This window comes from Sorex fumeus, unplaced genomic scaffold (assembly GCF_029834395.1).
Source record: "Sorex fumeus unplaced genomic scaffold, SorFum_2.1 ptg000033l, whole genome shotgun sequence".
NCBI lineage: Eukaryota > Metazoa > Chordata > Mammalia > Eulipotyphla > Soricidae > Sorex > Sorex fumeus.
In genome coordinates this window covers 14465047-14478487 of record NW_026606090.1, presented here as the reverse complement: position 1 = coordinate 14478487, position 13441 = coordinate 14465047, and the positions used below count along the sequence as shown (strand labels likewise).

Below are 13441 nucleotides of genomic sequence, written 5' to 3'. Positions count from 1 at the left end.
CATTGTTCATCGATTTGCTCGAGTGGGCACCTTTAACGTCTCCATTGTGAGACTTGTTGTTACTGGTTTTTGGCATATTGAATATGCCACAGGGAGCTTGACAGGCTCTGTCATGTGGGTGGAATACACTTATTAGCTTGCCAGGCTCTCAGAGAGGGACAGAGTAATTGAACCCAGATCGACCACATGCAAGGCAAATGCCCTAAGCACTATATTATCTTTGCAGCAGCTTTTAGAAGAAATGAAATCATGAAATTTGCATATAAGTGGATGGATATGGAGAGTATTATGCTAAGTGAAATGATTCAGAAAGAAAGGAACAGGCATAAAATGACTGCACTCATTTGTGGAATATAAAGTAACATAATAGGAGACTAACACCAAAGGATAGTAGAGATAAAGGCCAGGCGATCACCCCACAACTTGGAAGCAGGTCTCAAGTGCTTGGAAAAAGGGCAGCTGGGATAGAGATGGGACCATTGAGTAAATGATGATTGGAAGGCCTGCTTGAGATGAGAGATGCTGAAAGTAGACATATTTAATATGCCACAGGGAGCTTGCATGTTGGCCACATAGTAATTGTATTGCAAACCATAACAAACATGTTGGCCACATAGTAATTGTATTGCAAACCATAACACCCAAAGGAAGAGAAAGAGTGGGAGGGAATGTGCCTGCCACAGAGGCAGGGTGTGGGAAAGAGTGGAGTGGTTGGAGAGATACTGGGAGCATTGGTGGTGGAGAATGGGCACTGATGGAAAGATAGGTATTCGATTATTGTATGACTGAAATGTAATCAGGAAGGTTTGCATGTCTGGAACTGTATCTCACGGTGTTTCATTAAAAAATAAAAGTGGAGAGGAAAAAAAAGTATCATGCTGAGTGAAGTCTGTCAGAGGGAGAGTGACACAGAACAGTCTCTCTCTTTTGCAGGATATTAAGAAACATAGTAAGGGTATAACAAATACCCAAAGGCAGTAGAACAAAGAACATGATAACTGGTCTTCAGTAGGAAGTGTACTATTTGGATGAATAGGTTTAGGGGGTTCGGGTAGAGTAAGTCAGAAGAAAACACTACAAAAATATTTGAGCGAAGGGTTTACCTAGAGGTGAGGGAGTGCTGAAAGATGACAGTGTTAATGATGAATCCCTACCAGTAATAGCCAAAACTTATAAAAGTTCCTGCAGGCAGGCTGGTGGGTTTGAGAGAAATAGAATGGGGGAGATCAGTGAAGGGATGTGGACAATGGTGAAGGGATAGGTGTTGCAACCTGATCATGACTAACTTTAGGTCTTCTCTGTGGATTAAATGAAATTTTAAAAATCAATGGCAGCTTTATCCAAAGCATTATCTAGATTAACTAAAAACCCCTGTAAAAATCTCCGTGGAATATTTTTATGTCACAGATGAAAGGTGTTAAATTTTCTGTGGATTAATAAAGCACTGTCATGACCATAGCAATTCTAGGGAAAATGGTAGGAGACTTTCCTTTCCCCAACTGTAAATTTTATTATAAAACTATTAACCATCAAGATAGTTAATACCAGAATATAAAATAGCTTCTCAGAACAGTATGTAATGGAAATGAGAGCCTAAAGCCAGGAAATGACACCCAAATCTTCAACAAAGGAGAAAGAACTGTGAAGTGAAACAAGGAAATTCTCTGCAACAAATGGTGCTGGGAATCAGCCACATGTACAAACACTACTAGTTATCTTGTACCTTACACAGATGTCAGTTCAGAATGGATTAAAATGCTCCATATAAAATTTGAATCTACCGATGATATTGGAAAAATATAGTTTGAACCCTTCATGTAATTGGATCTTGAGTCATCTTCAGTGTCTCAATGCCACTGGCCAAGCGAACAGAAGCAAAAAGAAACCAGTGAGCTACATCAAATTGATAGTCTTCTATTCATTTTAAAAGAAATGGTAATTAGAATAAAAAGACACCCCAAAGACTGGTCAAAGATATTTGATCACCCATTTCTAAAACTTGACACAGAAAACACTTTTTTTAACACAGAAAACAATTTTTTTTAACGGGGACAGGACACAAATAGACACGTCCTTTAAAAAATGTACAAATGGCCAATTGATAAATTATTTTCATCACTTATCATCAGAGAAATGAAAATCAAATTAGCAATTAGATATAACTTCAAACCTGTGGATTAGCACACTCAGAACAACCCTGCTGGCAGGCATGTGGGGAGAAAGGAACTCCCATTTACCACTGGTGATATTGTCAACTAATTCAACCTGTTTGGAAAACAAAATAGACAATTCTCAATAAATTAAGAATTGATCTAATGTAAAATCTAGCAGTTCCACTTCTCAGTATTTACCTCAAGAGCCCCAAAACACTACTCCAAAAATGACATTTTTACTCCTATGTTCATTGAAGCGCTATTTCTTCAAAATTAAAATTATGGCATGTCTTTAGTTTTAGTTTGTTGTTCTATGATTTTTAGAACATATTTTGCCATGTTCTAAAAATGATGAAATGGGTCAGAATCTTTGTAAGCTTCCAGGTTAAAACCACATGCATTGAATTTAAATAGTACAAAATTTATAATCTAAATATATGTATGTTATATATGTGTATATATATACTTAATTTTTATGTATTTGGTGGGATTGGAATTGTACTTTTGGGTCACACTTAGATAAGCCCTGGGATTACTCCTCAATTTGTGCTTAGGGCTCAAACCTGGATTTGTGCCCAAGGTTCATTCCTGTCAGTGCTTGTGAGACCAAATGTGAGTGGCAGGGATTGAACCTGGGTGAGCTGCATGCAAGACAGTCGCCTGCCTTATCCTCTGTACACTCTGGCCCTTTGGGATGTATTTTTGCTGAAACAGGATTATCTACTAGTTTTCAACTTTTCTCTTTTCATACGTGGAGACTTCCTCTTACACCTGAATGAGACTTTAAAAGATATAAATGAGAAATATGAATCATTTTTTTCCTCTCATTTGCTTGCTTCCTGGAAACTTTCTAAGCATTCCATGCCTTCACCACACAAACAAGTATAATACTCATGACTTATAAAATAGTAAAAGCTTCATTAGTCATTGCTGAGAACTAGAATTACTCTAATAAAGTTTTCTATAATCTGGCTTCAGTTCCTTTTCATGTATCTTGCTCATTAAGTTGTCATGAAAACAGTTACACCTAGTACATTGATATAATAGATATGTTTTCTATTACCCAGAGTAGTAGAACTGCAGAGCCATATTTTGTGTTTTTACTGTTTGTTTTGGGGCTGGAGCAATAACACAGTGAGTAGGGTGTTTGCCTTGCATGCGCCCGACCCGTGTTCAATTCCTCCATCCCTCTCAGAGAGCCTGGCCGCACTGGAAAGCCTGGCAAGCCGTGGCATATTTGATATGCCAGAAACAGTAACAACAAGTCTCACTTCATGTTCCTGGAGCGAGCAGCCCCATTAGACTGAACACACAACAGGGACGAATGGAGACATTACTGGTGCGTGCTTGAGCAAATCAATGAACAATGGGAGGATAACACTACAGTGCTACTTTTTTTTTGAACATACATACATTTCTTAATTTTTTTACAGGTCATGCTCAATAGTTTGGGTTCCAGAATCATTCTGGGCAGTGCCTGGAGACATTAAACTTAGGATCTCACATATGTGAGGCTTTGTGATCTACTATTGAGCTTCACTACCAGTTAGAATACTTTGAGACACAAATACTTTGAATGAGACAAATAGAAGGTCTTACTTTCATTATATCCTAATATTTTACCATAGGAAAATGTAGCAAGAGTATTATATACTTTATAAAAGTCATTTTTTCACTTTATATATTATGAAATTTTCACAAAAGTCTTATTTGCTGATTTATCTTTGTATTCCTTATCATTCTTCATAAAAACAACAAGGGTCTTCAGGCTTATCCTATTAAGATGATTGGGTTATGAAAGAGTAATTTAAATTTGCCAACTTTGGTGGTTATTTACTTCATTCAAATGTGGAGCAGAATGAAAAGAATAATTTTATTCTATTTTCTCTTTTTACAGGCTCTGTATAACTCAATCAAGAATGAGAAGCTTGAATGGGCAGTGTAAGTATACTGGCTATTAGTTTTTTTTCATAAATTAACTACTTGACCTTTTTTCTTTCTTAGTTTATGCCTAAAGATGATCCAAGAGAAGGATTGAATATGTATCATGGTTATCATTATACACCAGTAGACATCTATACTAGTATACTATAGATGTATATTATACATCTGTACTATACACATCTTCTATGTGTACAAACTAAATAAATCCCAAATATCTTGATTACATCTTGATTTCTTGGTACCCGGCCTGTTCCTAATCTTTTAATCTTTATCTATGTCAATAGGCAGCTCTATTAAGGTGTAATAAAAGAAAATATAATTCATATATTCCAGAATGCAATGGAAATTATTTTGGGGCTGGAGCGATAGCACAGTGGGTAGGGCATTTGCCTTGCACACAGCCAACAAGGCCGAGACGAGTTCAAACACAAGTTCGATTTCTCCACCCCTCTTGGAGAGCCCAGCAAGCTACCGAGAGTATCTTGCCCACATGGCAAAGCCTGGCAAACTACCCGTGACGTATTCGATATGCCAAACACAGTAACAACAAAGTCTCACAATGGAGACGTTACTGGGCCTGCTCGAGAAAATCGATGAACAACGGGAGGATAGTGGACAGTGGACCCTCCAATTATTATAATTTTTCTCCTATCATAATAAATCATGGGTTTTTAATACTGTTTCTTTTACACTAATCATGCAGGTATCATAGAGTGGAGAATGAACAGGAGAAAAGATGATTGCATGCAACCATTCTCAGTTCATACCCAGTATCAGTAAAGTTCTCTTGGCACCTTCCAGAAGTCAATGCTGAGCTCAAAGCCAGGAATAACTAACCCCCAAGCACCAATAACCCCCCCACTCAAAAAATTAAATCCCTTTAACTATGCCAGTACATTGATGGATATTGTTCACAAAATGAAAAGAAAAAGTTCTGTAGATACATATACCTTGAGAAATATTAAGTTAACTAAGCTAGAAAAAAATTTTAACTCAGAACTTCTGGGAACCAATCATGTAATACTAGATATTATCGCTCTCCTTAAGAGGAATAGAATTTCATAATACCATATCAGTTTTATATTAAAAAGTAGAGTTTAAGGTATGTACTTTAAGAGAGCTAATAGAAGTTGAATTGTACCTAATTTTATATTGACTAAATAAATAAGAATTAGGAATTGGACAGACTATAGCAGGTAAGGCACTTGCCTTGTATGCAACTGACCAAGGTTCAGAAACCCCAACACTGCATATGTTCCCAGCACCCTACTGGGAGTAATCCTAAGCACAATCAGGTGTTCCCCTAATAATCTACAATGATAAATACCTTTCTAAAAATTTTTGTTAGCCCTCTGTATGAAATATCTGTTTAGCTCTTCTAATTTTCTGAGGGAATTTTTGTTCGCTTGTTTCATTGTTGTAATTTGTGAGAACTTTACACATCTTGGATATTAGCCCTTTGAGATCAGCCTTTTGTTCCATTCAGTAAGTTTTCTTCTTATTTTAGTCATAGTTCCTTTCACAATGCAGCTTTTTACTCTGATATACTTCCATTTGTTTATTTTTGTATTTAGTATCCTAGATACTGGAGTCCACTCACTGAAATCTTCCTAAAGTTATTTTCATAGGGAGTTATGCCTATGCTTTTCTCAATTTGCTTTACAGATTCAGGGTGAATACTGACTTTTTCATTAGATTTTGTATTATTTTTCAGGATGTGATATTGGTCCTGTTGGATAAAATTGCCCCCTCCCAACCCACCCTACACCCACCCCACGCCCATGGGGAGCTTAGGTTTATTGAGTAACACCCATGACAATGTTTCTGAAGCACTCCCATTTCCTCAGTATTCATCTTATACTTCTTCTTTGAGTTCTGCTTCCCCTATCCATTAATCACTTATTTCTCCTAATCAAAGCTTGTGACTTGTAAAGTCAGATTCCTCAGAGGAGTCTGGATTTTGTATTTGTAAGTGAAATATCAGTTTTTTCTTTCCCTTATGTCATTGTTAGAGCAATGTCCTTTTTGGATAAACACAGAAAGACAGTTAATGCTATGCTTTTGTAACTTGGGAGTAAATTGACTCTCAATAATATTTATTCCTGGGCATCTGTCATATTTACTCCACTTATGCCCCAGCTGCCCTTAGTTCCTAGCACCCCAAAAAGTGGGTCCTGGCAAGGTCTTGCATGGACCCAGGACAAACTGTGAGCTATTTTGGCATCGAAAAGGGACAGTTCAAGTGCCATAAAACTATAATAAGTTAAGAGCACTGTCACAAACAAATACTCTCATAACCCATAAAGAAGTAACTGGATAAGGACCTGACTGAGATAGGAAAGACTAATCTAGCCTGAGGGCTGTAGTCTGGGATCCCCAGGAGAGCCACCCTTTAAGCTTAATATATCTCTTACTGTGTCCATACAAAATGACTAGAACTATTATTAAGTAGTAAATTTAAGATGACCATTTAAATGGATATGCACTAAGGAAAGAAGAAATTAGATGAAATTCTGCCCTTGGGCTGGGTGGGTCTCCTAGCAAGAGGTGATATTTTCCTAGAAGAGCTTCCCAGGAAGGAAGGGCTTTACATATGTTTTTTGTGTTATCTCACCAATGTAGAATTGTTCCCCCCAACCCTGATGATTATGCTCTATAACTAAGGCTGTGAGACTGGGCATGGGAAAGACTGGAATGAGATACAGTGTGAGCCTGGAATGGGGATGGAAACACCAACCAGCCTGGCCTCCATTCTCTCCTTCATGTGTGCATTGGTGGCAATGGTCAGGGTGGGGAAGCAGCTCATGGCCACTGAACACACACTTCATGCACCCACACATTTTGAACACACTCCTGTTTCATTCTTTTGCATGTAGTCAACTAGTCTTCCCAACACTCTTTTCCAAAGGCCTTCCTACCTCCACTTAATGATCCTAGCCTCTTGGTTGAAAATTAATTTTCAAAGTATCTAAGGATTTTATTACTGGTTTCACTTCTATCCTACTGATCTGAAAGTCTGCTTCTACCCAGTACTCTACAGTTTTGATGACTGTAGAGAATGCACACTGGCATCCATCTTCGGGGTTTTTTTTTAATTGCTTCAGGTATTTGGGTAGTTTAATAGCTCTACATATATTTTAGTAATATTTTTCCATATTCCTCAGGATTTTTTTATAGATTGCAATAAAACTATGCAGTCCTTTGGTTCAAATAGTCATTTTAATTGTGTTAGTGCATTTCATCCATAAGCATGGAACAGTTTTCCACTTCCTTATATTTTCTATTCTCTATAGTGATTCATAGTTTTTATTAAATGTCTTTTAGTTACTTTATTAATTCCCAGATGCTGTGTAATTCTGCTGCCCAGAGCTTCTAATGACTTCCTTATATCACATACCATACTCTTCATTTCTGCTTATGGTTTTCTCATTTCTCAACTCTCATAGGTTCTTGTGCTTTCCTCACTAACTTTGCCATCATTTCTTTGAGCTCATTATACATCCTTAGCAGGGTGTCATTAAGATCATTTTCTGAGGATTTACAAAACTGATTGGAGTTGTTGTTCTTCATGTTATTGTTCTTACTCATTGAACTTCATGGGCTTCTACATACTTTCTTCATTGATTTTTCTAGTGTTCCTGCTGAGTAGGGTTGATTTTTTGAAGTTTTCATACCCATGAATTAACATAGTAAATTGAGGGGCTGTTGCTGCTGTGATGTGTGTGCATTCGATGGCCCAGAGCCACCTTCCCACCTCCCCAGGCCTCCCCCAAAGAGACAGAGACACGGAGATGGGGAACCACAGCTTGATGGTGAAAATGGCCCATTTAATGTACAGCTGCTAGCATACTTATAGAACATCTGAGAATTAAGGTAAGGACATAGGTGTGATTTGTCATTTACATAGATAAACATTTGGCAGAGGAAATTCTCTTGGGGAGATTAATTCAAGGAGGCACTGTCTCCCAGGGACACCTATCTTGCTTTTATCATTCCCTCTAGTTGTATAAGTTATCAATACTTGCAGTTGTTTGGATAAACACAGTAAAAGACAAGGATCCCCAAACTTAATTCTCTGGGCTCTGAGAGCAAGGCTTTTACCATATATCCCAGAATAAGTCTTCAGGCCAGTTCAGCTTGTCCTTCCCCATGGGGGTCCTGTGTCTTTAAGTCATAGCAGCTTGCATCATGTTCATGCATTTGTGCTTTCTCGAGTGTCCAATTTAGATGCCAGGGTAGCTTTGCCTCTTGCCCCAGGTCCATCCCAGTCCCATAGAACTATAACAACTGAAGCCTGAGTCAAGTAATTATGACCAAGTAATTATTCCCAGTAGTATATATATATTTCACATTCAATCAACTCCCAAATATTAGGAGCATAACAGTAATGGTCTTTCTCTGTTTAACCAAAGAAAATTGCTCTATAGTAAAATATAAGAAGGCTGTAGAGTAAATATAAAAGCAGGTACAAATACAGAGTACTTCAAATACAAAGCATTACACATACAAAGTTCAGAATTATCAGAAAGTTTTGGCTTGTAAGTAATCAAGACTGACTTGGGGGACTGAGAGAATGAGAGGTAAAATATAAAGGAAAGGTTAAAAATAAACTTTAAATTAGGGATTCACAGATGAAGCCTAAAACACTTTGAGTTAATTAATATCCAACATCACGCTCTGGAAGACTCTTTCCCTTCTCTTCCCATCTTCACCAAATGACAGGACATATAATTGTGAACAGTGTATAATTTGCTGAGTACATAAGTTGAGTCGCTGCATAAGTAGAGGGCCAGGAGCTGCAATATGGGCCCAATATGGTGGAAATTTGGTGTGGAGACTGCTGAAACCTAACAGGAAGGAGGGGTCTGTTTTCACTTCCTAGTTGCACCAGCTCTCTCAGATGGAGATTAATCTCACCTGAAAGGGTAGAATAGTAAGATTAGGTTTCTAGTTTGACTTCTTATTTTCTGATTTCAATTCCTTTCATTCATTTTTCATGCCTAAGAGCTAGTGGTTAGGATTTTCTATCATGCAAATTTCTTGTGCTACCTATAATGTAAAAGGATTTGATGAAATGATAACTGCTTTCCTTTCCTGTGTAATGGTACACAAGTAACTGTGTACTAATACACAGTCTTTAACGGTCTGTGAAATGTAAGCTTTAATATCAATGTATCACTGTATCACTGTCATCCCATTGTTCATCATTTTACTCGAACAGGCACCAGTAAACGCCTCCATTTCTCCCAGTCCTGAGATTTTAGCAGCCTCTCCTTACTTGTCTTTCCAACGCTGCTGTATTGGAGGCTCTTTCAGGGTTAAGGGAATGAGACACATTATTGTTACTGCTTTGGGCATATCAAATACACCACGGGGAGCTTGCCAGGCTCTGCTGTGTAGGCAGGGGGATACTCTCAGTAGCTTGCTGGGCTCTCCGAGAGGAGAAGAATATATATATATTCTCCATCTGCCTCTCTCTGCCTGGCGCAGAGTCTGATGGCATAGTTATGGGGGCCTCATTTTTATGCTCCCTTCCAGGAGAAGCAGCCATGAGTTCTGGAGGGTGACCAATGAGATTATCTGGCACCAGCAGGAGGTGGCTTTGGGTGTGGCCCCTGGGTCATCAGAGAATGGGGGAAGCAGTCAGAGGATCTCTGCTCCTGGTCCTGTTGAGCCCAGAGTCCAAGGTCACAAAGTTTCGCATTACCTGTGTTCCGTGGGACTTCACTCATATGTGAGGCTCAGCTGGTGTGTGGAAAGCAGCCTGGAGTGTGGCAGCAGTTGGGTAGTAGAAGTCAGTTGCTGGGGCTCGGTTCCTTGGGGTGGGGAGGGCTCTTATTCGCCCCACTCTAGGGCGCCCCAAGTGAAAATGTGAGGATATGAGAGCAATCTGGCTGCAACATATGTTCCCCCCATTGATTGCCAGCGTTGATTTGGCTGATCTGGCTGGCTAGGCAGGTGTCCCCTTCCTCCCTCACTGCTCCATGCGCATCCTTCCTGAAGCTGCATGCTCAGTCAAAGAGGATGGCCTTCCCCGAATGAGACAGATGTGTTTTCAGTCAAGGGTATATGAGTAGCTGAGCTCCCCTGCTAGAACCTCCAAACAAGCTCTCAAGCTTGACTATAAATACAATAAATATGAAACAGTGAATAATCTGTTAAAACTGTTTCCTAGGTACTTGATATTCTGGGGAAAAATTCTGAACAGGATTGTTTTTCTCAAGTCACTTTCTTCTCTCTCATTATTTGCATATAGGAAAGCCATGAACTTTTGGGTATTGATTTTATAGCCTGAAACTTTACTACTATTTTTTCTAAGGAGTTTATTTTAAAGGCTTTAGAGTTCTCTAATCACTTAATCACTTAATCCCCGTTATTCATTGATTTATTCGAGCGGGTGCCAGTAATGTCTCCATTCATCCCGGTTGCGTGCTAGCGTAGCCCAATGGTATCTGTTCGTTCTAGGAACATGCAGAGCCTCAAACCGATCATTTAGGGTCTTGACGAAGAAGTCTGACCATCTTATAGGTGGGCGTCCACGTGATCTTTTGATGTCCCGTGGAATCCAATCAGTAATGGCTCTAGTCCAGCGGTTGTCTGTAAACCTCATTACGTGTCCAGCCCATCTGATTTTTGATGTCTTGGCAAATGAGACAGCATCCCTGATTCTTGAGCGTTGACGAAGATCAGAACTCCGGATTCTATCTCTCATTTGAGATAGATTATATATATATATATATATATATAGAGAGAGAGAGAGAGAGAGAGAGATTAGAGTTCTCTAAGTATAATATAATATCATCTGCAAATAGTGAGAGCTTGATTTCTTCCTTTCCTGCCTGAATGCCTTAATATCATATATATATATATATATATAGATATATATAGATAGATAGATTAGAGTTCTCTAAGTATAATATAATATCATCTGCAAATAGTGAGAGCTTGATTTCTTCCTTTCCTGCCTGAATGCCTTAATATCTTTTTCTTGCCTAACTGCTATTGCAAGTATTTCCATTGCTATATTGAATGGCAATGGAGAGAGTGGGCATCCTTGTCTCGTCCTTCATCTTTGAGGGAAGGTCTTAGCTTTTCCCCATTGAGGATAATGCTTGTCATAGGCTTGTGGTTTGATGGCTTTAATTATATTGAGGAAAGCCCCTTCTACTCCATTTTGGCAAGGGTTTTCATCATAAACGGGTGCTGGATCTTGTCTGCATCTATTGATATGATCATATGGTTTTTATCTTTTCTTTTATTGATATGGTGGATTATGTTGATTGACTTCCAAATGTTAAACCATCTTTGCATCCCCGGGATGAATCCCATTGGTCATGGCGTATGATCTTTTTGATAAGTTGTTGAATTCTATTTGCTAGTATTTTGTTGAGAATCTTCGCATCCATGTTTATTAGGGATATCAGCCTGTAGTTTTCTTTTCTTGTGGTGTCTTTGTTTCCTTTGTTTCTTTTTTTCTTTCTGAGTCTTGCTAGTGGTTTATCAATCTTGGATATTTTCTCAAAGAACCAGCTCTTGGTTTCATTGATCTTTTGGATTGTTTTTTGGGCTTCCATGTCGATCATTTCTTCTGTAATTTTTATGATCTTTTTCCTTCTGCCTGGTTTGGGCTCCTTTTGTTGGTCCTTTTCAAAGATCTTGAGCTGCAAAGTCAAGTTATTTATGTGGACCCTTTCTTCCTTCCTACGGAATGCTTACAGAGTTATAAATTTTCCCCTTACCACAGCTTTAGCTGCATCCCATAGGTTCTGGTAGCTCGTGTCTTCATTCTCATTTGTTTCCAGGTGTCTTTTGATTTCTTCCTTGATTTCTTTCTCTTTTTTTCCCTTGATTTATTTCTTGACCCACTCATTGTTCAACATTGAGTTGTTTAATGTCCAGATTTTTTATTTAGTTTTCTGCATATGTACATGATTACCTTCTATCTTCAGTGCATCATGGTCTGAGAAGATAGTTGATACAATGTCTGTCTACCTCATTCTGTTGAGGTATGATTTGTGGCCCAGCACATGACCTATTCTGGAAAATTTTCTATGTGAACTGGAAAATGTTCTATGTGAACTGGAAAAGGATGTGTATTCTTTTTAGGGGGGATATAATGTCCTGTATAAACCTATTCACCCTCTGTCTTCTGTTTCTTCCTTCAGAGCCATTATTTCCTTTATGATTTTTAATCTTCTTGATCTATCCAGGGGTGATAAGGTTGTGCTGATGTCTCCAACTACTATTTTGTTACTTGTAATGTCCTTCTTAAGGTCTGTTAGCAGTTATTGTAGGTATTTGGCTGGTCCCTTATGGGTATGTCTACGTTTAGGAGTGTTATTTCTTCCTGCTGTACATATCCCTTGTTTAATAAAAAATTGCCTTCACTGCCCCTTCTAATCTTTTTCAACCTGAATTCTGTGTTGTCCGATACTAGTATGGCCACTCCAGCTTTTTTGAGGAGGTTATTTGTTTGCAGGGTTGTTTTTCATCCCTTGACTTTAAGTCTGTTCTGATTTTTCAGATGTGTTTCTTGTAGGCAGCAGAATGTTGGGTTCTGTCTCTGAATCCATTTTGCCTCTCTGTGTCTCTTAATTGGTGAAATTAAACCTTTAACGTTGAGAGAGAATATTGTTATGGAGTTTTGTGTCATCTTTCTGTAAGGGTTTTTCTTTTTTTTTGCTTGTATGGGTTTGTCTTGTCTTACAAGTAGCTCCTTTAGCCCTTCTTTTAGGTTTGGTTTTGAGTCTATGAAGTTCCCAAGCTGTTGTTTATCCACAAAATAGTATACCATTCCTTCAAGTTTGAGTGAGAGTTTAGCTGGATAAAGTATTCTTGGTGAAGCGTTCATTTCAGTGAGTTTTTTCACTATATATCACCATTGCCTTTGGGCTTGGAAGGTTTTCTCTGATGGGTCCGCTGTGAATCTCAGGGGTGCTCCTTTGTATGTGATTTCCTACTTTGGCCTTGCTGCTTGCAGTGTTGTGTCTCTATGCATGGTATCCATCATTCTATGTCTTGGAGTGTTTTTGATAGGGGCTCTTTTAGCTCGCACACTTTGGGCTTCTTGAATATGGATGTTTGCATTGTCTAGCTCTGGGAACTTTTCAGCAATGATTTGTTTAACCATGGCTTTTTCATTGGGTTTGTTTCTCTGATATTCTGGTACTCCAATAATCCTAATTTTGTTCCTCTTGGAATCATCCCTTAGGATTCTGATTTGTTCTAGAGCTATTTTGAGGTCCCTTACCCTTGTTTATTATTGCCTGTATGCTTCCTGCAGCTCATCTTCCAGCTCACTCATTAAGTCTTCCACTGTAGCCATTCCACTGTTGAAGGCACAC

General features: G+C 38.6%; 1 protein-coding gene across 5 annotated transcripts in view; it reads left to right on the top strand.

Annotated features, from left to right (window-relative positions):
• Positions 1-13441, top strand: part of PSD3 (pleckstrin and Sec7 domain containing 3) — a 488844-nt gene that overhangs the window by 337794 nt on the left and 137609 nt on the right. For all 5 annotated transcript variants that reach the window (XM_056116950.1, XM_056116951.1, XM_056116952.1 and 2 more), the window contains one exon: positions 4051-4094. In XM_056116950.1, the coding sequence (XP_055972925.1) occupies positions 4051-4094 (44 nt within the window). The remainder of the gene's footprint in view (positions 1-4050; positions 4095-13441) is intronic.